Source organism: Taudactylus pleione, unplaced genomic scaffold (assembly GCF_031769625.1).
Source record: "Taudactylus pleione unplaced genomic scaffold, aTauple2 ptg000129l, whole genome shotgun sequence".
In the NCBI taxonomy this organism is placed as follows: Eukaryota; Metazoa; Chordata; class Amphibia; order Anura; family Myobatrachidae; genus Taudactylus; species Taudactylus pleione.
In genome coordinates this window covers 20,367,852-20,394,904 of record NW_028284531.1, presented here as the reverse complement: position 1 = coordinate 20,394,904, position 27,053 = coordinate 20,367,852, and the positions used below count along the sequence as shown (strand labels likewise).

Genomic DNA, 27,053 nt, shown 5'->3' with positions numbered 1-27,053 from the left:
CATGTTTTCCCATTTAATGTTTTGTTTATCCTTGGTGATTACATGTCTTATTATGTTTATCACATAGGAGGTCTTTACATGTTTTCCATGTTCTATTTACTACATCCCTGGTGTTTCCTTATTTTCCATGTAATGGTCGGTTTATTACATACCTGGTTATTCTCTATATCACATCCCTGGTTAAGTATTTAGATATTTTCCGTGTTATGTTCTGTTTATTAAATCCCATGTAATGATATGTGTCACATCCCTGGTGTTAACATGTCTTCTGTGTTCTATTCTGCTTATCACATAGGTGTTAGCACGTTTCCCATGTCATCTTCTTCTATGCAGGACAGAGCTGACATCTCCCTATCACACTGCTCTCACCTGACAGCGCCGCTCTGTGCCGTATTCCTCCCCACACCTCCCCCTCTGTCTCCGCCATGCTAGGGGGCAGCACTCCACCAGCTCTCCGCGGCCTCGCTGTTCCTGTGTTTCCCCGGAAGCAGCTGCTAGGCCGGGCGGGAGCAGAAGTCAGATGAGCCGCTAGCCGCTGGTCACTAGGAGCCGCAGGCCCGGGGCCCAACCACGGGTGCCCCGTCCTCAGGTATCGGCCCTTACCCGCAGGATCGGGCCGCCTCAATGCCAGAGCAGGGTCCGAGGATGAACGGCTTCTCTCTGGGGGAGCTGTGCTGGCTCTTCTGCTGCCCGCCCTGCCCGAGTCGCATTGCCGCCAAGCTGGCCTTCCTGCCACCGGAGCCCACGTACACGGTGCGGGAGACGGAGGCCCCCCCGGTGCAGGCCCCGACGCAGGAGGATCCGGGGGAGCCCGCGGCCGGCCTTCCTCCCCCCTGCAGCCTGCACCTGTCGGAGCGGGCGGACTGGCAGTACTCGCAGCGGGAGCTGGACGCGGTGGAGGTGTTCCGCTGGAGGACGGAGCGGGGCAGCTGCCTGGGCTGCATGTTCGTGCGCTGCGCCCCCGGGAGCCGCTACACGCTGCTCTTCTCCCACGGCAACGCGGTGGACCTGGGCCAGATGTGCAGCTTCTACATTGGCCTGGGCTCCAGGATCAACTGCAACGTCTTCTCCTACGACTACTCCGGCTACGGGGTGAGCAGCGGGAAACCCAGCGAGAAGAACCTGTATGCGGACATCGAGGCGGCCTGGCACGCCCTCAGGACCCGGTATGTGTGTGTATACCCTGCATGTATGTGGGGGTATAATATACTACACATGGGGTGTATGCTGGGATCTTACACGGGTATAATATACTGCACATGTGTATGTGCTGGGATCTTACACGGGTATAATATACTACACATGGGGTGTATGTGTTGGGATCTTACACGGGTATAATATACTACACATGGGGTGTATGTGCTGGGATCTTACACGGGTATAATATACTACACATGGGGTGTATGTGCTGGGATCTTACACGGGTATAATATACTACACATGGGGTGTATGTGCTGGGATCTTAAACGGGTATAATATACTACACATGGGGTGTATGTGCTGGGATCTTACACGGGTATAATATACTGCACATGTGTATGTGCTGGGATCTTACACGGGTATAATATACTACACATGTGCTGGGATCTTACACGTCCATAGTCTCCGCTCAGCCTATAAACAACCCATGTGAGTGTCAGTCAGATGCATAGGGCTCTGCTTAGTAAAAGGCAGAGGGTATAGTATTGTTGGGATAATGTTTAAGCCCAAAATGCTGTAACTACTGTCCTGTAGTAGCAGGAGGGTCTGCCACTGTCATGGGCCCACAGCAGGATGGCCCGCCTACCCAGTTATAGGCTCATGTATAAATTGTGGTACTGCACCAGCCCCCTTGGATTGTACATGGGGCCCTTTTAAATGTCTAGTTACGCCCCCCAGGTTTGAGTGAAGTGTAGAAGTGACATTAATTGTACTTTACGGGTGTGTACTAATAATGTCCGCTTGTATAGTACTATGCTGCCTTGTACTGAGTTCACAAAACCTCAGTGATCTATTGGTCACTACAAGGAAAGCTTTGCACTTGCTGAGAAAACCTTGCAAATCCTAAGATTTCTGTTTTTTAACACTAATATCTCCGTAAGGAATAATTTCGCTCAAGTCTGCTCATATTACCGGAACGATTAGTGACTTACCAATGGCACAATAATAACAAAGTATTAAGTAAATTTACGCTGTCAGCTTCCATTGCAATGTTGTGTAATTATGGCCCTCATTCAGAGCCGTACGCTCTGAGCAGAGCGCACGCTCTGCATGAGGGCCGGGCTCCATTTTCATGGAGCGTCCTCCTGGACGCTCGTATAGCTGTGGGTCACCACCCACAGGCTATACGAGCGTGCATTTTGATGGCCGCGATGGTCGTGACCATCGCGACCATCGAAATTGCGAGCCGGAGCCTGCGGTTGAGGTTTTCAACCGCAAGCTCCGGAGTGATTTTGGCTCTATCAGAGCCAAAATCACTCCCACTGACATCACTAGTGATGTCAGTGGGCCGGCTTCTGACGGGAGGCGTTCCCGTGGGAACGCCCCCGTCAGGGAGGCACGCCCACCAAAGGGGGCGTGCTGTCAATCAACATTGACAGCACGCCCCCTTTGATCGGACACAACGAGCGAAGGAAAGTCCTTCGCTCGTCGTGTCTGGCGCATGCGCACGACGGAGCTCCCTCCGTCGTGCGCATGCTCAGTGCAGACCATCGACCCACTTGCGAGCGGACAGCCGCTCGCGAGTGGGTCTGAATCAGGCCCTATGTCTTTTAATTAATTTTTTTTTTAACCTGGCAAAAAAATGGGTCATGGTACAGTCATGAGGGCGTGTAGTTCAGCCACTTCGATTCACTTAAATTTGTCAAATAGGGCTGGTTAGCTTCTGGAGTAATTGGGTATGGGTGTGAACATATTATGCGGCCATACATCAGTGCCGCAATTCCTAGATGCTGATTAAATCCGGCAATTGGCAGCCATAGTTGATCGGCGACCTGTTGCCAGATCAGATGAACACGGCATGTTAAAATTACTAGATTCGCCAATCACAACCGTTCTTTGGTTGGAAACTGCGAGTTGGGGAAATCCAACATGTTGAATTTCTCCAATTCCCCGAATCAGTCGCCGGCAGAACAGGTAATAGCGACAATCAGTGGCAGATGTGTGGGCCCAGTAGACATTTTTGTTTTCTCCACATATACTGCAGACTATATGTCGCTAGGGGCTCATACATCTGGGGCTGTTGCAATTCCCCGTTCTGGGCCGGGATTCGAGAAATTTGAATATGTTGGATTTCCCCGATCGCCAATTCCGACCAAAAAATAGTCGTGATTGAAGAGTCGGGGAATGTTAACATGCTGTATTTCTCCTATCCAGCGTTGGGTTGTTGAGCATCGCTGGCCGCCAATTGGCGGTTTTGATCAATGGATCGGCATTGGTGAGTCGCGGCGCTGATGTATGGCCTGCATTCTTAACATTTTTGGGCCTTTATACAAATACAGAGAATCCTTTTCTTAAGTGTTCATAGTTTTGGGAATAGATTAAAAAAAATGTAGAAAAGTTGTTTTTAAGCATGGCCAGGTTGTGGTACTTAGCAGAGATGTGGTGCTTGTCAGTTAGATTGGTGCCACAGAAATTAATCAGTGCTGTCTAAACCGGTGTTACAAATCTCCTCAGGGAACTGGCCAAGCTGGTTATTACCCTCACACAACAGAACAAGGCTTGTTACCGTGTTGGTGGGAAGGGGTATGGGGATTATTGCGACTGGTGTTGGGCAAGACTAGACTGGTGCCATTGATGTCTTTCCATGGAGATGTTGCCTCTTGCTCTTGCATGTCTTTGTGGTCCTGTGATTGCTATTGCAGGATGTCACATGGCATTGCACGTCCTGTTCCAACATGATTTACTTAGAATTGGCCAGGGACACTATACTATCCTTATATGGTTGAGGGCTGTGACAACGCAGCACTCTTAATTACAGCCCAGTACACTGATTCACCTGTGCTGGTGTCATTGCAAATTTGACTTGTGTAGGTCAGCCACCAATGTTTAGGGACCAAGCCCTCTGTGGTCTTGTATTTAGATTAATGGGGCTAACGGAAGTACCTTGATATTAGCAATATTAGATCACAGTGACCGGTATGGATCAGTTAATTCTGCTTTTTGTTGATATGTGGTGTCATCTCTTGTGTTTCCTATATTTGCTAATCAGCAGTGATTTTTAAGTATGTATGTTAGGTATCAGGACTGGCTGTTTTGTTTTATATTTTTGCTTCACCCAAGATCTGATGAGACAGGGGACCTAGTGGGAAAGCAGGTAGGTCATTATTAGTGAACCTCTCCATAGATATACTTGTGTGTTCAGTTTGTTTTCTATGTCCCATAGGTATGAGTAATTGTTTTAATGACGTTAATAGGATGTCAGGGTTTTTGTTGGAAGGAAGCACATTTATTTTTCTATTCATGTTTCCTGGTTGTTTAAAAGTAGCGTTAGACAGTTGTGTATTGCATTTATGTATTTGTGTTTTCTTTCCATTAGAGGGGACATCTTATAAAAGCTGGTTGTGTAAATATAACCCTTTACCACACCTGTACAGTACCTTGCAATTGCCATACAATATTCAGTTTAGTTATCACAATTGCCACTTACCCTTTTAGAAATATTGGGCCGCGGTCCTACTTCTGTTGCAGATTTTCAACTTTCATGTTACAATCACGTTTTTAATTTATTTTTTTGCCAATATTGTTAATGTTCTCTATTACAAAATTGTTGACTATTAAGGTGCATACACACACAACAATTTTTTGAACAATTATCGTTAACGATATCGTTCAATCGTTGCAAAAATCATTCACTTTCTAAGTTAAAACGATGAACGATTATCGTTTATGCGCGTTCACATTTGTAGTTCAGTCAGACTGACCAACTCAATGATTTTCATTAACGGAATATGCAAAAATCTTTTGTAGTTCAAAAAAATCGTTCATTACACTTTAAAAAATCTGACGGATAATCTTACAGAAAATCGTTCATAAAATCGTTGGTAACAAAATCGTTGTGTGTGTATGCAGCTTTAATATTTAGCTCTGAATTTTTGGAGTAATTGGTCCAGGGCTACAGACAACTGTGCAAATTGTGTAATTGGCTGAATTTATTTTTACCGCTCTGCTGCTTACTTAGAATTGTCCGGAAGCAAAATCCTTTATGCGCTCATTTGCGGGCTAATGATAAAACCTCCCAGAACACTCATCCACCAGTACTGGTGATGGAGTAAGTTGTGCTTTCTGATGGCACTGTTAGATCAGCCGTGCCTGTTTCAGTTTAAGGTTCCCTCCACCTCTGTAGTGTTGCGTTTAGACTGATGAAGCTGCCAGATGATCTGCAGCATGTATGAATCAGTTGATGATTACCGATTTTAGATGATATGTATGAGGTCTTCTTTCTGTCAGTCCCTGGTGTTTTTCCTACGCTCACTAATAAGTAGTTTAGCATAGACTTCAGACATTTGCTATACATCGTGTCTATGCCCCTGATCTATGGGATAGATATACGAATAGGAAAGCGGGTAAATCATTTGTATGAGTCTTTGCTTGCAGTGTATTCCCGTGAGTTTTTTTTTTTTAGTCTCGTAGGTATGAGTAATTGTGTTAATGACGTTAATAGGATGTGTTGGTCTTTTTGTGGAAGGAAGCACATTCTTATATCCATGTTTCCCTCCTTGTGAATGAGATGTGCGCACTGGTCCATTTCTCACTAAGTACATTTACATCACAAAGCGACAAAACTTTTATTTACAGGTCAGGCTAAAATGAAGCAATGCTGACTGGTAAAAGTGCTTTGTGTGTTGCGGTTTGGTATGTAGCTATTCAGCACAGTTTTATCTTACATTTTCTTAAAAATAATAGATTTTTTTTTAAGCCGAATGTAATCAGTGTTGTCTAATTATTTCCACAAAGGTGCCTGTGTTTCCTCAGTTCTCACTATGCCAAAGATTCCCAAATTCCGTCCTCAAGGCACCGTAACAATCCATGTTTTAAGGATTTCCATGCTTAATCACAGGTGACTTAAGTAGTACCTCAGTCAATTTGATTTAACCACCTGTGCTCAACAATGGCTATCTCTAAAACCTGAACTGTTGGGGTGCATTAAGGACCGTGTTTAAGAACCTCTGCACTAGGCATATATTATTAATAAAAAACATCCTCCAGTGTTTTTGGAGACTTCCTTGAAGATAGGGCTGCCTTAAAGTTTGGGGGGCAAGGTGGACAGTCCAGTTGTAAACAAGGACAGCATTGATGAGAATTGGTCTACCAAATGTATTCTATTACTTAAACTAGGTACTAGATTTTTTTTGATCGGGCCGATTTTTTGGCAAATCAGAAATTACAATATCTGTGCTACACATTATGCAATTTCTTTTTAGACGTTACCGATTTTCTGCCACACCACACTGATATTGCATATGTCCGCCCATTTGGAGGATGACGTAGTGATGGGAAAACATAGGGAGAAATATGGACAGGTTATCCCGAAAGCTCACACACTGCTCGATATCTGGAGATTGAGGCCGAGGTTTTCTGTCTTGGCTGACCAATCAGCTAATCTAAGGAATGTGTTAGTGGACATTGTTTAACCATTTTATCAGCGATACGCTCATGCCTACACACTATGCCGATCACCCGATTATTGGCAAATCAACACAATAATTCTGTAGTGTTCCCATTAGGCTGTTATAGCAGGGTGCTACACCCTGCTCGATTTTTAAGGGCAAAATGTGCCCTGTCCTTTTAGCAGTGCCCCGCTAAAACAGCCTGCCCTGATCCTTTCCGACCTGCGGGTGGGAAAAGTTGCGGTGACCGATTTATTGCTGGGTGAATAGACACCGGGCGCATGCACACGGCATCTATACACCGTGAGGGGAGAGCTTGGGGGAAGCCCAGCACCTCCGTAAGTGTTGGGCATGCCTTCAAGTATGGCAAATGGGGGCATGTCACAAAGACACGCCCCCTTCTCGGGATGCACGGTTTTGGTGCACGCAGTGACTCCCTGCCGACGCCCTGCCTTGCCCGCTTTCTAGCAACAACACTAGTGTGTACCTAGTTTTAGAGTGCCTGTGACCAACACACAACTTTAAAGCTGGATGGTGTCTCTTATACTCACCGTCCCCATGGCAGCATGAAGTTTTCCTTCTTCTGGGCAGCTGCTAACAGTAATGAGTACGAGAGAGCGACCATCCTATGTACTGCGAGGAGTGCGCCCACCATGACCCAGAGAGCTTTATGCACATTGGCCCTGAATGAGGAGATTATGGTCACAGGAACATCTCTCGCCCACAGCTTATATAGCAAATACCTAAGGCATTGATGACAGAGGGCGGAATTAAATTGTTTTAGTGCGCCCGATCTCCTGTCTAAAGTGACAGGAGATCGCGGTGCACTATTCAATTGATGGCGATTATCGAAAAAAAAGTGCAGTTTGAACTTTTCGTGCATTTCAGTTGAAATGTCGGCACTGGCAGCTGATCGCACCCGACAGGAGTAACAATTGAATAGCTTTGTCGGGAGCGAAGGGGGGCTCAAACAATTTAATGCCGCCCAGTGTGTTGTTGCTACATTGTATAAAGAATGGTACGTGTGGCGAAATTTGCCTTTTGCTCAGGATCTGCTGTCAATATAAATTTTTTGAAAAACTGCAAGATGGTTTACATTAAGGGCTTGCACAGGTTTAGAGTATTAGAAAAAATAAATAAATAGAATTGTCAAAATCAGGAAATATACTGCCTGGCCCGGTGGTGGTAGTTTAGAAAGGTTAATATACATGCGTCTTAAACCTCTAGTTAAGCAGAGTTGTGTGTATACATTCATATCATTTTATCATACTGCCATGTTGCTTTTTTTTTTTTTTAGGGTTTATTTGATGTTCTTGTATATGTATAGTTGAGTGGTATTCTTGTCAGTGCAGTTTTGGGTGACATGATTTGTCAGCATGATCTGTCCACTGTGGCATCATTCCTCTCACACACTACGGGGTATACTGTATTCACTAAAGAGCAGGTTTTTAGAAGTGGAGATGTTGCCCATAGCAGCCAATCAGATTCTACTTCCTTATCTAGCACCTTCTAGAAGATAGCTAGAATCTGATTGGTTGCTATGGGCAACATCTCCGCTTCTAGTAGAGGTTGAGTCTCCCATATCCAAATATTCCGAAATATGGAATATTCCGAAATACGGAATAATTTTGGCATGACTGTGATAATGAAACCTTTGATTTTTGATGGTTTAATGTACACAAACTTTGTCTAAAGGCACAAATTATTTAAATTATTATATAAAATTACCTTCAGGTTATGTGTAGAAGGTGTATATGAAACATAACTGAATTTCATGTATGTACACAAAGTTTGCTTGAGCCACAAAATCATTAAAAATATTGTATAAAATTACCTACAGGCTGTGTGTATAAGGTGTATATAACACATAGATGCATTCTATGTGTATATTGGGGTCCCATTCCCAAGATATTTCATTATGATATGCAAATATTCCAAAATACAGAATATTCCGTTATCCAAAATACCCCTGGTCCCAAGCATTTTGGATATGGGAGACTCAACCTGTAATATATACCTCTACTACTTTGTGTCATAATGCATTAGTGGGCGGGGCATGTCGATGCGAGTCCTGCCCACTTCCTCTTGCTTTCTGTATGATTTGCAGACTCCAGTCAGCATGTATGTACATGGTATAGGGATCCTCATGTTCCCTGCATGTGAGATTTACTTGAAGATATACAAGTGCTAGTCCTAACCCCTTACTAGCAATTTGATATGTTTTCTATCGTGCTGTTACATAGTTTGACTGATTACAAGTGTGCACATGACTTTTTCATCCTCCATCGATTTTGATGTCCCAAGTTGCAGAAAGTTGCAGAAAGCTGCTGCGCGCCTAATAGTTCAGATGATTTGACGGGACAGGTGACTTATTGAAGATTTGTGTGAAATGACCGTACCATGTTTTCTTAAGTTAAAATGATCTCCCAGTATCCCAGTATATTGCAATGTATTAAACTTTAGCACATGTCATTGTGGCTGCTAAGTTTATTTGGTAGATTGGCAACATACAGTAATATAAATTGTAGAAGTGAAATGTAGGAGTCATTTGGGCATTTTAAAGAGCTCTATCTCCACCTTAAATGTTGCTCACAATGGTGTTTGCAGTGCATTGTTTTATTGCATGTTTAAAAGGCAAATAAAAATGTGGGTATATACCTCATTGCAGGTGTGTAAAATGCATCTTATAAAAGCTTTCAGTGTAAGTGTTTTTGTTACTCTTGTTTTATCAGAGGACAGCGACTATTACATGAAAGCCTTTACCTTTTTAAAGGATGTTTTTATTTTTATATGCTTACCTGCACTGATTTCATCTGTCTTACAAGCTGCAGACTAAGGCTGGGTACACACTGGAGCGATGGGCATTTGTTCTGACATCGGAACGAATGCCTTGGTGATTGTGCGTCGACACTGGATGGCTTTAATGTGAATGACTGAACGATCACCATTCGGTCATTCATTACCAATGCATTGGCCGCTAGCGATATCACTATGGTTTGATGTGCAGCACATCAAACCTGGTGACCGTCGCTAGCAACTGCAGGAGCGCACAATCATGTGTACACACTGAGCAATGTAGGTGATTTGTTAAAAAACGGCATATCGGCTCAACATTGCTCCAGTGTGTACCTGGCTTAAGATTTAACACTATCATTAGGTATTTTTATTCTGAGTGAAGGGATATGGTAAATTCATAGGAGTATGTTCCGGCAACCAACATTGCTAAGCTCACTTCTTTTCTCAGTGTTAGGAGTATATTTACTAAAGTGCGGGTTTATAGAAGTGGAGATGTTGCCCATAACAACCTATTTCTATTTATCATTTATCTCGCAGCTTTTAGAAGGTAATAGCTAAACTCTGATTTGTTGTTATGGGCAACATCTCCATTTCTATAAACCTGCACTTTAGTAAATATACCCCTTAATGTCCATTGTAAAGATTAACTGTATATTCCCGCTTGACACAAATCCAGCATTACTGTAATTGGGTGTGGCTGATGACACTGGTTAATCATTGGCAGCAGCCTTACTAAAGCTTATCTCATGTGTACAGTAAATTGTACTCTTTGTACTGTATTACATTGTATCTGCTTACATCCGCAGTGTTATAGATCTGCACTACATAAAGTGGCACCATTCTCTGCATTTGTTATAAATACAGGGCAGCTGAGGTGAGCAGATGGGACCCTGGGCTCATTTCACTCTCCAACTGTGTCCTAAGTAGCTGCCCGTTGGGCTATGTGCTATTAATATTACATGGCTTGTTAGCTGTTCAGGCAGCAGGACCTTGGTGCAATCATAAGAAGCCATGAGGACAATGCACAGTTTGATTTTAAGGAACACCTTTTTTTTTTTTAATGTCTATCTGTGTATCAATACTAATGAGCTTGTTTCTTTAGCTCACTCTCAGTTTCTTATAAATACAGGGGGTTTGCAACACTATTTTTTTTTTTTCTTGTAATATATATGTATGGTCTGTTTTTAATTTAGAAGTTCCTCCTTATAAAGTGCTTGGTTTCTGAGATGTTTTTTCCCCTCTTCTGTGTACATCTTCCACTCGGGACGGATGGAAGCACTTGAGACCATTTATTTTTTACCCTCCGCATGGACATTTCTATACATGTTTTTATGTCTCCAGCCCTGAACTGCAGATCTATCAAGATAAAAGATTTAGTTCCCACTGCATCTTAAACAGGAGTACTGTTCAGTCCCATCTGACACTGCCGGAAACTTGACCTGAAATATTCTTCTCATGCCAACACTTCTTCCTAGTCCCAGTGTTAACCCCTCATAAAACGGGTAATGAGGCAGCAACAACCCTGTGGTAACAATAATGTGAGCCTGGTTAAATAAAATATACATATATATACAGTACCAGTCAAAAGTTTGGACACACCTTCCCATTCAATGGTTTTTGTTTATTTTAATTATTTTCAACATAGTAGATTAATACTGAAGACATCAAAACTATGAAAGAACGCATGGAATTATGTTGTAAACAAAAAAGTGTTAATAAATCAAAATATGTTTTATATTTTATATTTCTCAAAGTAGCTCCCTTTTGCTTGGATGACAGCTTTGCACACTCTTGGCATTCTCTCAATCAGCTTCATGAGGTAGTCTCCTGGAATGGTTTTGAATTAACAGGTGTGCCTTGTCAAGAGTCAGTCTGTGGAATTACTTGCCTTCTTAATGTGTGTGAAACCATCGGTTGTGTTGTGCAGAGGTAGGGTTAGTACACAGTGGACACCACTATTTGACTACTGTTGTAATCCATATTATGGCACCAACCACTCGACTCGGTAAAGAGAAACAACAGTCCATCATTACTTTAAGATATGAAGGGTAGTCGATATGGAAAATTTCAAGAACTTTGAATGTATTCTCAAGTCCAATTGCAAAAACCAGCAAATGCTATAATGAAACTGTCTCTCATGAGGACCGCCCCAGGAAAAGAAGATCAAGAGATACCTCTGCTGCAGACGATAAGTTCATTAGTTACCAGCCTCAGAAACTGCTACTTAACAGCACCTCAGATTAGAGATCACATAAATAGGGGTATTCAATATGGAGCGAAAACTCAGTTTCTGCAATGTTTTTTTCGCTCGGATGACGTCATTTTCGCCGCTTTTACTTTTACACCATATTCAATTTGAAAACTTTTTGCCGGAGCGAAAAGTATATTGCATTCGACCCTGCGAAAAAGTATCACCAAGGAATGGGTGGCAAAAAAAAGTGCAGTATTGTGGTTTTGGGGTGCAACATTTCGGAAACCACCCTGCAAGCTTCAGACAGTCCCCCAAAGGTAAACTGTGTCAAAAAGTTTAAAAAAATTACCTCAGATGACCCCAAAAAAAGCACTTTCATTTTGGGGCGAAAAAAAAATTGGGGGGTACAAAGCTAAAAACTAGCGAACTACAATCTAGGGAGGTCCCCAAGTATGCCCCAGGTGTTTTTTTCATTGCAGGTGTTTGCGGCAGGTGGATTTTTCACGTTTTTTAAAACTTCACTTTAGCAACTTTTAAATATGCTCACCCCCATTTTCAAGTACCCAAAATGTACTTATTTTCTGCAAAAAAAAAATTCTAAATACTATTCTTCACCACCTTCCCAAATCCCCGAAATAGCAGCTATCGAAACTGTTTAAAGACCCCAAAAACTTTCAGCAGGGATAATTGGGGGTATCCAGAGTGATTCCCCCATTTCAGACCATCTTTTTGGGGGTGTTAGGGTGATTTCCCCAAAAATCAGCGAAGTTTTCGCTGATTTCATTTTCGCCGGGTGCCGTTTTCAAATTGAATACGGGTATAAGCGGAGGCGCGCGCGATACTTTTTCACCGGCAAAAGCTCCGATGTGCGGCGAAAACTTCGACACGCATAGACGGCGCAGTTTACGTTTCAAATTGAATACCCCTCAAAGTCTTCACAGAGTTCAAGTAGCGGACAACTCTCAACATCCACTGTTCAGAGGAGACTGCGTGAATCAGGTCTTCATGGTTGTATTGCTGCGAAGAAGCCACTACTGAGGATGAACAACAACAAGAAGAAGAGAATTGTTTGGGCCAAGAAACACAAGGAATGGACATTAGACCATTGGAAATCTGTACTTTGGTCTGTTGAGTCCAAATTTGAGATTTTTGGTTCCAACCGCCGTGTCTTTGTGAGACGCAGAGAAGGTGAGCGGATGGTTTCTGCATGTGTGGTTCCCACTGTGAAGCATGGAGGAGGAGGTGTGATGGTGTGGAGGTGCTTTGCTGGTGACACTGTTGGTGAGTTATTCAACATTCAAGGCACACTTAACCAGCATGGCTACCACAGCATTCTGCAGCGCCATGGCATCCCATCTGGTTTGCGCTTACTGGGACCATCATTTGGTTTTCAACAAGACAATGACCCCAAACACACCTCCAGGCTATGTAAGGGCTAGTTGACCAAGAAGGAAAGTGACGGAGTGCTGCGTCAGATGACCTGGCATCCACAATCACCCGACCTAAACCCAATTGAGCTGGTTTGGGATGAGTTGGACCGCAGAGTGAAGGAAAAGCAGCCAACAAGTGCTCAGCACCTCTGGGAACTCCTTCAAGACTGTTGGAAAACCATTCCAGGAAACTACCTCATGAAGCTGATCGAGAAAATGCCAAGAGTGTGCAAAGCTGTCATCCAAGCAATAGGGGGCTACTTTGGGGAATCTAAAATATAAAACATATTTTGATTTGTTTAACACTTTTTTTGTTTACAACATAATTCCATATGTGTTCTTTCATAGTTTTGATGTCTTCAGTATTAATCTACTATGTTGAAAATAATTTAACTAAACAAAAACCATTGAATGAGAAGGTGTGTCCTGGTACTGTGTGTGTGTATATATATATATATTATATATATATATATATATATATATATATAGTTTAAATTACATTTAACTAAATAAAATCAGCTTGATATTCACTCGGGTTGGGTATGAAATACCGGCAGTCGGGATGCCTGCTGTCAGAATGCTGACAGTGGCATCCCGATGCTCTGGTAAGTATACTAACCCTCCCCCCCTTCTCCCCTTAACGCTGCTTTCTTGGACCCTAACCCTCGGCACCCTAACCCTCCCCGTTAGTGCCTCAACTGAACCCTTCCCTACCCCGCCCCCCAGTGATGGCTAACCCTAACCTCACCCCCAACGCCTAAAGCTAACCTCCCTGTGGTGCCTAAACCTAACCCTCCCCTAGCGGCTAACAGCTAAGTCGCCCTGGTGTACCTTCGTTCGGGATGGCAGCTGCCGAAATTCTGGCTGAAATTTTGTAACTGTTAGGCTTTATAGAATTGTCAAGTGGTCTCATTCTCCATGAGTAATCTTTAGTGACATCACCCTGTTGTGATGACACGTTTCCCCCAGTAGTCATGTGCTGTTGCGATGAAAAGCTTCGTTTTTATATATATATATATATATATATATATATATATAATTTTATTGTATTTCATTGAGTTCTGAAATCAACCTGGCTGACCAAGTCTTAAGCTGGGTACATACCTCAGCAATGTGCCGACCCAGCGCCGCAGTGTTTTATTGTAACAATATATTGCACCAAAACACACACAGTGCACGAGCCGACATACAGCAACGCAATATATTGTTACAGGCTTAATGTAACAACACCATGTCATCCAGCGCATCGTCCCATTTGATGTGCTGCACATCAGATGGGAAGATGCGACCACCCAATTCATCAAAACGTGAGTAGGGTCATTGCGATCTATCGCGGATCGCAAGATTAGCCAATATATATCGTATAGTGTGTACCCAGCCTACTCACTGAATATTTTCCTATTTAATGACCTGGTATTAATCAGCGTAACTGGGCCAGCTTTCTGTTGTACATGGCTCGTTTTTCTCCACTACCTTGTATGGTACTCAACATTTCTTAAATACAGTGTTAGGTGACAATGACCACGATTTTGAAAGTGTGAAAGTTTTCTGACCATAAAGTTTTGTGTATATAATTGTCTTTCTAGAATTACAACCTAGAGAGTAGATCATTTAAGACCATCCGCTTAAATTGTATAATGACTAGTATACAACTGAAGTTATTGAGTCAAATAAGATGACTAATAAATCAGAGCCCACTTCAGTGAAATTGGCAGTATTCCGAAATACCTGGGGACTGCAGATCTACAGATGTGTCCTTTATACATCTTTGCGGCAGCGGAACTTTTTGTTGAAAATGCTTTTTAAGTCGCAATGCGACTGATTAATTTGATATGTGACACTTGTATATCTGTGTGCGACTGAGTCACTAATGCCAGGTACACACTTGTGCGACCAGCAATCGTGCGAATGGCATCACATAATTGCCTGTACACACCGCAGTGATTAATGAAGGGCGGAACAATCACTCGTTCTGTCCTTCAATAACATGCATAGCGCTGCAGGTGATATCGTCAAGTTTCACATCAAACCTGACGGAGTCGCATGCGACCGCGGGTGCGCGCATATCGTGCATACACACTGCACGTTTTGCCATTCCGATTTGGCCAAATTGGAACGACATCTCTCCAGTGTGTACCCACAACTTTTTTAATTCCAGGTTCCGTTGTGGTTATATACAGACTCAGTCACACACAGAAATACAAGTGTTGCATGTAAAATTAATCAGTACAGCCTACTGGTGCTTCCTAGTCACATTGCATTCTAACTTAGACTCATTTTCAGCAAAAAAAAAAGACACCCAATGCTGGCAGAGTAACACGTGACCGGGCGGCTCGCTCACACCAGGCAAGTCACGCTGCATGGCATATTGGGGCTAGGTGTATGAGGGCACATCTGTAATGAGAGGCCAGGGTGACAAGTCACACGTGGGCCCTTCGTGCAGTTATTAATTTCAGTATTAAAATTTTTTTCTATTCCGTATATACCTGCATAGTATAAGCCAGACTTTTTGTCACATGAAATGTAAAGTACAAGAAGTGGTCAACTAGATTGTTCTCACTAAGCAGTTTACATTGAAAAATACTAACGTTTAATGCTTTGGCGGCTGCTTCACCAAAGAGATCAGCAGTGTTATTTACTGTACATATCAGTGGAATCTGTAGGTCTTGATACTAGGGCCTCATTTATTAACGAGTTTAATCATTCACAGAGGGTGATAAAACTCTGTATGATACATTTTTCAGACAGATGACAGTTGGGAGCTGATTGGCTGGAGAACCATTTATCATACACAGCAAGTTTTATCACTCACTGTGAATAATAAAACCTGTTGATAAATGGGGCCAGGTTCTCGGCCTGAGGCATGTGTATCCAAATCCAGCTGTGCTTTTAATGCAAATGTTACTCAAAATACATTTATTAGTGAGAAACGGATGTAGAGAAGCATTAGGTACCATAGATATGAAGATTATGAAGTATCGTGGAGATTATTTTGATGCGTACATGTGCATGTTGGTCTGTCTCCCCATTAGAATGTAATTTATGTAGTCTTACTAAAGCACCACTGTAATGCTGGGAGAAACTTGGTGATATATATCGCTTGTTCTATATGACGAGCGATATATCATGAGTGCATCGGTAGATGTGTATACCTGATATGTCTGTGAACAACGATGTACAGACATACTGTATCGGCTCGGCCCTGCTGCACAGCCGATGCCGATTACATCTGGAAGATAAATTAGTGCATCTGGCTCTGTGTACGGACACCCGCCGACTGCCTGCACACTTGCCGCAGGGACTGCCAACACTGAATCTCAACTGGGCAGGCAAATTTAAATGCCAGCCCGGACACATTGACCTGCCCAGCCTGCTGACCGATTAGTTGTTAAAGTGTGTACCTAGCTTAGGTATGAACTCATAAAGTTGTGTAAGGCTGTTATTACATCTTGATCAAGAACACAGCATGGCAGATCCCACTTCTCTTAATATATTGAAGCAGATACATTAGTTTTTCTTTTGGTCTACTTATGTTTTAATAGTGGGGTTGGCACATGCAGAAGAGGAGCACTCCTGCTGTGGGATGGGATTGTTAGCCCTGCAGGTTCTCTGTGAGAGAGTTATGAAGGGGAAAAGTGGGATTGGAAACTCTGTGAAACACTCTGTTCAAGCAAGTTTCTATTCACTCGTATTAAATACGTCAGTTTTTTTTCATGATTATGCACCAATATATGTATTTTTCTTATTTGTCATGAGATGAGTTCTTTGTGTCAGGGAGCATTTTTCCCAAGTTAGTGTTTATTTTATGCTAACCAGACAAGTGAAACTTCCAGCCTAGATAAGTTTTGCATTATTCTTTCATATACAAAAGTTTTATGGTGCGTACACACAGTACGATTAAAGTACATGATATGATCGTTATCGTTCATATCGTGCATTTTTCGGTGCCTCCAGCCCGTCAACGACCTGCGATGCGCGGGCACGTATGGACGATAAATATATCGTAAATCGACCGTGCATGCAGGCCAACCTGGTCGATATCGACCAGGTTACTATAGGGACCCTTGATCGCGGCGCGCTGGATGATCGATATTGATCATCCAGCACACCCGGGAGATCGTTCAGCGATATCGTAATCGCTGACGGTCGTCCCGTGTGTATACACCATTATTTATGAGAGATTAAAACATTTTAGATATAAAATACCAGTGTGAATTATGTCTTGGCATTCTCTTTTATCTTTGTTTTCAATTATGCATTTTTTTAATTAAAGAAAAACAGTCAGCTTTGTTCTATGACAAGGTGATATAAAGGGCGGCAGGTGTATTTTATGCTGGGAGAAAAGCTGGAGGTATTATTCATACAACAGGGTATGAGGAAATATAAAGATTTGTATCTCTGTCGCATTGTTACATGCATGCAAGTCCTTATTTAGAATTATATGTAAACCAGTCATATTTTCTTGTTAACGTGAGTATTTTATTTACCAGAAAAGAATGCTTTAGATGCTGGCTGCAGAGGGTATGTCATCTTTGTCTGTGATAATAAAGGCCTGTTCCTGTAACTTAATGCGGCTCTCCCATGCATTGTTAATACTGTGACCAGCCACAGTGACTAGTATCTTTTCTGTATGTTAATGAACAGACCTAATTATCAGGAGCTTACAGCCAGTTAAGTATTGTCACACTGGTCATTAGTAACATATTATAGGGCTGTTGTTAATGCGGTAATTAATTGTACCCTCAGTACATCACACATATGGTGCCTGTCCCACGTCATTTACACCCCCACATGCCTGTCCCACGTCATTTACACCCCCACATGCCTGTCCCACGTCATTTACACCCCCACATGCCTGTCCCACGTCATTTACACCCCCACATGCCTGTCCCACGTCATTTACACCCCCACATGCCTGTCCCACGTCATTTACACCCCCACATGCCTGTCCCACGTCATTTACACCCCCACATGCCTGTCCCACGTCATTTACACCCCCACATGCCTGTCCCACGTCATTTACACCCCCACATGCCTGTCCCACGTCATTTACACCCCCACATGCCTGTCCCACGTCATTTACACCCCCACATGCCTGGCCCACGTCATTTACAGCCCCACATGCCTGGCCCACGTCATTTACAGCCCCACATGCCTGGCCCACGTCATTTACAGCCCCACATGCCTGGCCCACGTCATTTACAGCCCCACATGCCTGGCCCACGTCATTTACACCCCCACATGCCTGGCCCACGTCATTTACACCCCCACATGCCTGGCCCACATCAAGTATCCCTTTATTGATCTTTTTAAAGAAATTCAGCTGAAAACAGACATGTATTTATTGGCTAAATTATGCTATTTAAAGCCCTCCAAGTGCATAATTATTTATTGGGAGGGGTGTACCACAAGTTCTAAATCATGTCCTGACATTTTTAACTTAAAATAAAGATTTTCCCTACTTTTTCACTTGTTTAAGGGGGTGCGCACAAGAAATTTGCAGTGCGACTTCGCCGTTAGAACAGCTCACAGGACCCAACTCGCACCTAATTGGATTGACCCCAAATAGAAATAATTATCCCTGCAGCTGGATATGACCTCAAGGGTCAATCGCAGGTCACCCATATGTTGGTAATTAATAGAATTGCACTTAATAAACACAAAGGGGGGTATTTAATTGTTTTCAGGTGCCATGGCTGCCCATTACTCAATGCGCCACAATGCATAGGGTTTAGCCACATGAAGTGTCTAGACCCGTGCAAACTGCTGGGTGCGATGTGTATGGGGTACCCAATAGCCTGCCTTTGAGCGTATTTCTGCTCGCCACCTCAGAAGTAATGGGCGCCTGCGGCACTTGTGTCCATTGGCACAAACAATTGAATTGCTCCCGTCACTTATTAATTGAGTTCCTCCCAAAGGTTTACATGTTGCCTAATATCTTGTGATCCATAACCTAATTATGACAATAGGGGCCCATATAATACACAGTAGTAGAAGACTTTCTTAAACTGGTTGGCCAGCTGTAAAGCCCATTTATAGCTGACCTCATCGCTAAAGTAAAGCGTGTAATGCAGAACATTTGCAATTGTTTCAGCCGCCGCCTCTGTGATTTTTTTTTTCTTTTTACTACAAAGCAGGATGCCTGGGAGCCAGGGGATGCCGTCACAAGGAAGCTCATTGGAAATTACTGTACAATGCAAATGACCAGAAATGTAATTAGTTAAAATGTTTATCTGCAGATCATAACATCAGACATTGGAGTGTATATAATTTCTAACGCCATCCTGTGGTATGCAGTATGTTGTTTTAGATAGCCGTAGGATTGAAGGAGTTTGAACAAAGCTTTTTAAAAGGATCGCTGCTTTCCGTGGGGTAGTGGAAGGCCCCACAAGGTTACTGGAGCATTCAGTGACACATTTGCAGGAATCATATGGTTGTAGTTAGGCATGTCTTTTACATTAGCAGAATGTTAACATGTGGCAGAAGGTGATTTCTCTATAAAAGGTTGGACCATAACTCTTATTGAAACGTTCAGCTTCTTCTGTGGGGATTTTCTGATTTTTAGGTCCATTTATGAAGCAATTTTCATATGTACACAGCATAAATTGCAGCATTACATGTCTATATTATAATATCCTCGGGGTTACAGTAACAGGTTTATTTCTTAAAATATAACTTTTCTACTGTAGTCAGTTTATTTAACATTTCCATGCTCTAAATTGTGGTGACAAATTGTGTAAGTAGATCTCCACCCATTGTATTATAGAAGTTTTTTGTATTATTATTATTCTTTGCTTCTCTACTGCTTAATGAATAAAATACAGCATTTAAATGTAATAATCTTCTATTCTCTGTTTATAGGGACAGTGCAAGCCCCTCATACTGGGAGTGTGGCACTTGGTTGTGACATCATAGTGAAACACCACTCTCCCAGTGTAATACTGACATTGAGGAGCAGCACCCAGCTACCTCATTGTTGGCCATTTCTACATGTTAGGGCTCCATGGGTGCATTAAAAATACTCATTTAGGGTTTCAGGTTTCTCATAATTATAATTAATTGCCCCCTGGCAACTGCTTGGGTTGACCTAATACCTGTAGTAGCATGGGCCCTGTGTGCTCCATAGAAAAAGTCAGGGTAGCGCTATAAGTAAGTATAATTTGGTTACATTTTGTTTTGATTCCCATTTTCAAGTGAAAAACAGCATGCAGGCAAGAAAAACCCCACCTTTCCTGGAATTTTTGGTCAAAATGGAAAAAAACCTCACTATTCTCTGAAGGTTGAACTAGAGTTTGTGACGGGAGAACAGAAGAACTTAACCAGGCTGCTTACCATGCCAGCGCAAATGCCTGACTAATGTAGATGGCACTAACTGTTTATACCACCTGGTATATTTTAATTCATACAGTGTGCACGGAGAATATAGAATATTTGATACCTATGCTAGCTGTCTTTTCTATCTCTTTATAATGCATCCTAAACCACATTGCATTGCAGGATGTGTTCCTGGGCTACAATGTGAACTGTGCTTATCTGTAAGTAAGCTCTTGTCCTCATTGAGTTTGCACAAGTCCAGGTGTTGGTGTCACATTTATTTGTAGCCCGACAAGAGTTGTATACCTTGCCAGTCCGGCACTAAACATAACTCTTTCCAGACGGCCTGCTACGAAAACATTGGAAGTATCAGCAAGTATAGCTCACTTCTACCAAGTAGCAGGTTTTCTCCCTCAGAGGCTCTGGAGTCCCTATCCCCACGCAGTGAGAGACTGGATGTCCAGCCTGACAGCTTTTTCACAAACTCACACAGGAACTAATCAGCTACTTTGTCTAAAGGCCCTAAAGATCCAAAATGGGCTGCAGGGGTGGGCAATACGTTATCCTCCAGCTGTTGTAGAACTATACATCCCAGCATGCCCTGGAACAGTTTTGCTATATGGCCATGGTAAAACTGGTGCAGGGCAGTCTGGGATGTGCAGTTCAACAGCAGCTGGAAGGCCACTTATTGCCCACCCCATTGACTAGTGAAGCCTGCCCTCACGATCCATCCATAACCCCAGGAACCCTTAACCAGCTTTTTACAAAAGCCTAAAAACTCTCAGAAAGCCGTTTAAATAACAAACATTTTCCTGGGGTATTTAAAACATAGAAGTCAGAAACCTGGGACAAATATACCTGCCCTCAAACACACTTCCAGTGTTCTTGTCACAGAAACCATACACACAAATTTATTTTTGACATTTTGTCATGTGACTCATTTAAGGCTAATTGTTATTTCAGAGCTGTAGTCTACTGAGAGGCAAACCGTGCACATTTGTAGTTACTGTTGGAGACTCACTAATATCTATTTATCAATGAATATACTCCTGGAAGTAAATTCAAGATTTTATAGCTACCCCTATTCCATTTTCTCCTTATTTGTGTGTTCAACTCTAAAATCCCTGAAAGTGTGTTTTTAAAAAAAAATTTAATTAGATTTTATTATTCTAGGTATTTATTTTTGAAAGTTCTCTATTTGCCTATAGAATACAAAAAAGATAGATATGGATATGTTGGGATGAATAAATTATGAATGAGAGAACTTAAGGTTTTATTAGCCTTTACCAGACTTGTATAATCATACAGTATTAGACAAACTCCCAGGGTTCAGGATCTCTGTCTCCCACATTCCTGGAAAACTGACCACCTAATTAAATATTGTAATTTCAGGCATGTATTTGACTTATACTAGCTCGAAAAATAGAAAAAAAAAAAAATTGATTTGTAAATGAATAAAAATTGGTAAGACATCCATGGCCGCCATCGCGGTAGCCCTTATCAGCTGAATTTTGGGAACTGGGTTCTATTATCCTAATCCAGGGGTCAGGGAACTTTTTTACCTTTTACCCCAAAATATATTTAGATACGTCAACGTTACCCCCTCGATTTGAAAGGAAGGAAATCCTATAGTAGTGCCCCCCATATAATGCCCCTGTAGTAGTGCCCCCATAGTTATGCCCCTGTAGTAGTGCCCCCATATAATGCCCATGTAGTGCCGCTTGTACAATAAAAACACTTGCCTTACTTCCCGCTTCTGCATGCGCCGCCGTCCTGTCCGCCCGACTGCTCCTCGGAACTATGGGAGAGACGTCATGACGTCTGTCCCATAGTGCGCATGGAGAGAGGTGGAAGCTGGAGTTCAGAAGAGAACTCCAGCCTCCGGTTAACGCGGCGCTGCAGGGAAGGAGCCGGGCGCCCGCTGGTAATAACATCTCAGCGGGCGTCCGGCTTAGAGCCTCCCTGCGGCACAGCCGGGCATGCATATGAATCATTATAGAATGATTCATATGCATGCCCGGCTGTCTGTCCATTACCCCCAGGAATTTTATTTTTACCCCATGTGGGGTAATTTACCCCTGTTCCCTGACCACTGTTCTAACCCATCTTCAAATAAATATGAAAAACATTTTTAATAGTAGTGCTCACGCTAGAAAGCGGACAGGACGCTGAGGTAGCCGGCCAGGAGCTTCTGTGTGCTCCCGAAAAAAGGTGCGTGGTCGATCGGGGAGGGGGCGTGTCCTTGTGACATGCCCCAATTTGTCACACGGGGGTGTGCCCAGCACTTACTTTGGTGCTGGGCTTCCCCCAAGTTCTCCCCTCACAGTGAATAGATGCCGTGTGCATGCGTAAGGGCGTCTATATTCACTGGGCGATGATCTGTCACTGCAACTTTTCCCACCCGCGGGACACTGCGGCCCTCAGGTGGGGAAGGCTCAGGGCAGGCTGTTTAAGCTAGGTGCTGCTAAAAGGGCTTAAACAGCCTGGCGGGAACACTATAATAATGTATGCATCCTTAAGAAATTATATAGAAATTATATAATGTAAAAAAAAAAATACTGTAGGAGGGAGCATTAAATATGAGATCATTTACTATTAGTCTGAATTTGGTCTTTTCTCCATCTTAACAAATACATATACCGTTATTAATTAACAAGAGTTAATGTACAACTTAACTCTAGATCAGGCAGAAGAAATACATTGATACCCCAGTCATTATTATTCAGAAGAGAGCATACAAAATATATTCTAAAAGAGTGAAAAAAGATTATAGTTTATCAGTCTCTTTTATTTATCAGTATCACATTGAGTTTACATGCTATGTAACCATGCTCTAGTTATGTTTGGTAGTTTGTCACTATGGATTTTTACTTTTAATTTTATTTCTTTAGCATAGAAAACATGAGTTTGGGCCAGGGCCAGGGCCAGGGCCATTTGTGTTTTTTCATTGTTCAATTATTTTTCAGTAAACAGTTCTCTTTAGCTCCCCTGCTCAGAGGAATATGTTCTGAGTGTTGCATAAATAAAGCTGTATGTCTTGGCACATGTTGTTATAATTTCTATTAGTTTTACTGCTGCCAAGTTGGTTCACAAAATTGCCTATGTATAAGGAAAAAGTAAATTGATAAATATGGTGTTAAAGGCTCTGCTGGTGTTAGCAACTAATCCGAAGGATGGTTGAATAGGGTGACAAAATACCAGAATTAATGCAGCTTTATGGAGTGCATACATATCAGGCAGAACTTGTGACTTATGTGACGTTTAATGTATTTTTTTTTTACCCTGTAGGTAATGTTTAACTAACCGGGCAGCTGTTTATTGCTGAGACCAGTAGCGGTAATATATTTCACTAGAGTCCTACATTGGGGAGGGCTTATGTGGATGAGAGAATTGGAGATAAATAAATAATTCTTATTTATAGAACAAATGAAAGATTGAGAGAATATTTTATTTGACTCTCCAAATAATGTATATATATGAAAAAATGCTCAAGGGGGAGACTTATAATTAATACACCACCCGGTCCTTTAGAGCATAGCAATGTTTGCCTCAATTGTATATAAGCTACCACACACAGGCTGATTTGCAGGCTCCAGGTAGTGTGAACTGCTGGTGCCCACACGTGGGTTTATGGTGCCTACCAGACTGGATTATTACAACCATGCTTGAAAAAGATACAATTGATTTCCTTAAGTCAGGGAATATGTGATTTTCAGCCCGACATGGCTATAGCTGTCAGATTGGGCCAATAATTGTGTAGTGTATATGCAGCACCAGGGCCCGATAGTCAGTCTGAAACCCCTCGGATTGGCACCCGATATAGCGTGTGCTGTACACACTGCTACTACAGTGTATATTGGTCGTTTTCTGGATTGTTTTGGTCGGTCTGAATCATTCTAGTCGTTGGCATCATTGAACAAAATCTTATAGTATGTACCAGCATTATATATTTAATTTTATGGAAATCCAAAGTTTAGTCACCAGTTTTGAAGAAGTTTTTCCCCACCGGCTAATGGTGCACACTGGAGTCAGTGACAGGTGCACCCACCCCCACTTTGAGTGCATAGTTTTGCTACTATTGCATATTGTGAAATAAATGTTTCCCAAAGTTAATCTGACATACATGCCAATCTTCATGTACGGATGTGTCCGCATACATCTATACTCCGTGTGCTACAAGTCGCGCCACACATAATGCAGGAGCTCCGTGCGACTTGGTAACGCCGAGCGTCTTTTCGTGCGACTTTTTACCTTCAAATGCATGCTAAACACTACGTTAGTGTTACAGCTGCTGACACTGTACCTTAGTGTTTTGCTTGCAAATACACTCGCTCACAGAATATTGGCATGCTGCATATCATTTAATCAGTCGAAGCTGCTTGTGCTATCTATTCACATCACTATGCAAATAAGATGCTTTTGAAGGTATAAAGACGCTCAGAGCTACCAAGTCACGCCACGGCATGGGGCGACTAGGACTGTTTAACGCGCAAAGAGGCTAGATGTACGAGGACCCATCTGTAACATTTTATCAAAATTGGAGATGGTCAAGTGGAGATCCCTAGTTCACTTGAATGGAATGACCCTAGTGACAGTTTCTGCAGTTATAGATAATGTCCTGGTGGTTTTTGAGCATTGAATGGTGCTTAGAAAGTTGGAATGTATGTGACACATTTAATGTGTAGAATAAAGTTTTAAGGCAGTCATACAGTTTTAATACAAATTGTGGCATTTTGAACTTGTTAATGATTTTGTATACACTAAGGCAATGGTTTCCAAACTTTCTTGATTCGCGGCGCCCTAGATTATCAACATTTATTTCATGACACCCCTAGGCCAATCGTTTTTTTATTGATAAAGTCAGTAAAAATTAATTAAATTGTGATTACCTGTCATCCTTGGGTTCAGTTATGTGATGATAGACAGTGATGTACTTCTGCTAGTCCACATATTTTGTGATTGGCTGCCATCAACACTGGTTTTGCCTATCGCATTGACAATAAATTATTTAATTTAGTACTCGACCACCAACCAGTGGCACCAAGTTTGGAGAACCACTGCACTAAGGCGTGACTTTCTGTGTAAGAATCCTACTATAGCAGTATATACATTAACTACAGAGTGGATTTGGGGGCTCATACGTGGGTTCATTTTTCCACTATCAGGTTGTGGACAGATGTGTAGTAGAGAGACTATAACTAATCTACTGCAATCCATTACTTCTGAACTAGTACATGAATGATTTCAGAACCTCTGTGATCCTCTGCGTCTTATTAGTCTGGCTTGTATTATTAGAGCTTATCCGCCCAGGTGCTTTTTTTCAAAATGTTAAGCGAAGAAGGCTGCAGATATTCCCTTTCCAAGTAAATAAGGCAGAGATGGGGGGAACCTCCTTCCCGGGGGCCGTATAAGGCCCCCAGAATCATTTGCTCTGGCCCTCTGAGCTTTTTTCTGCTAGCCTCATCTGGCTAGCAGGGTGCCTAGAATGGCACCCTGCAGCCAGAATCTATGCAGCAGTGCTGCCTGGAGAGTCTTTAGGATGCTTCAGATGGTAAACAGGGCCCTTGCAGCTCCATGGAGCATCCTCAGGATGCTCTGGGCATTGCTGTAATCAAAAGCTATTGTGGCCCCACCCCTGTGTGACATCACATGGAGGGGTATGGCCTGCATTAGGCCTGCAAATAATGTTATATATATCAAAATGGCCCTTGGCAGAAAAAAGGTTCCCCACCCCTGACATAAGGGGTGGGCATGCACCTATTTTATTCCAATGTTGTCTATGCTGTATAGCATTGCTGTCCACCTAAGCACCCCTGGTATTTTAGCATATAATGTACAGTCAGGTGCATAAATTTTGGGACATTGACAGAATTTTCATATTTTGGCCTCTACTCACCACCACAATGGCTTTGAAATGAAACAAACAAGATGTGCTTTAACTGCAGACTTTCAGATTTAATTTGAGGGTAAATACATCCAAATCAGGTGAACGGTGTAGGAATTACAACGGTTTCTATATGTGCCTCCCACTTTTTAAGGGGCCAAAAGTAATGGGACAAACTAAACAATCCTAAATCTAACTTTCACTTTTTAATACTTTGTTGCAAATCCTTTGCAGGCAATTACAGCCTGAAGTCTGGAACGCATAGACATCACCAGACGCTGGGTTTCATCCCTGGTGATGCTCTGCCAGGCCTCTACTGCAAATGTCTTCAGTTCCTGCTTGTTCTTGGGGCATTTTCCCTTCCGTTTTGTCTTCATCAAGTGAAATGCATGCTCAATCGGATTCAGGTCAGGGGATTGACTTGGCCAATGAAGAACATTCCACTTTTTAGCCTTAAAAAACTCTTTGGTTGCTTTTGCAGTATGCTTCGGATCACTGTCCATCTGCACTGTGAAGCGCCGTCCAATGAGGTCTGAAGCATTTGACTGAATATAAGCATATAATATTGCCCGAAACACTTCAGAATTCATTCTGCTGCTTTTGTCAGCAGTCACATCATCAATAAATACAAGGGAACCAGTACCATTGGCAGCCATACATGCCCATGCCATGACACTACCACCACCATGCTTCACTGATGAGGTGGTATGTTTTGGATCATGAGCAGTTCCTTTCCTTCTCCATACTCTTCTCTTCCCATCACTCTGGTACAAGTTGATCTTTGTCTCATCTGTCCATAGGATTTTGTTGCAGAGCTGTAAAGGCTTTTTTAGATGTTGTTTGGCAAACTC

At 42.5% G+C, this 27,053-nt stretch overlaps 1 protein-coding gene across 1 annotated transcript in view; it reads left to right on the top strand.

The window, feature by feature from the left end:
• The first annotated feature begins 350 nt into the window (after positions 1 to 350).
• Positions 351 to 27,053, top strand: part of ABHD17C (abhydrolase domain containing 17C, depalmitoylase) — a 45,027-nt gene continuing 18,324 nt past the window's right edge. Inside the window, exon 1 of the mRNA XM_088473025.1 lies at positions 351 to 1,166. Within this exon, the coding sequence (XP_088329151.1) occupies positions 625 to 1,166 (542 nt within the window). The 5' untranslated portion in view covers positions 351 to 624. The remainder of the gene's footprint in view (positions 1,167 to 27,053) is intronic.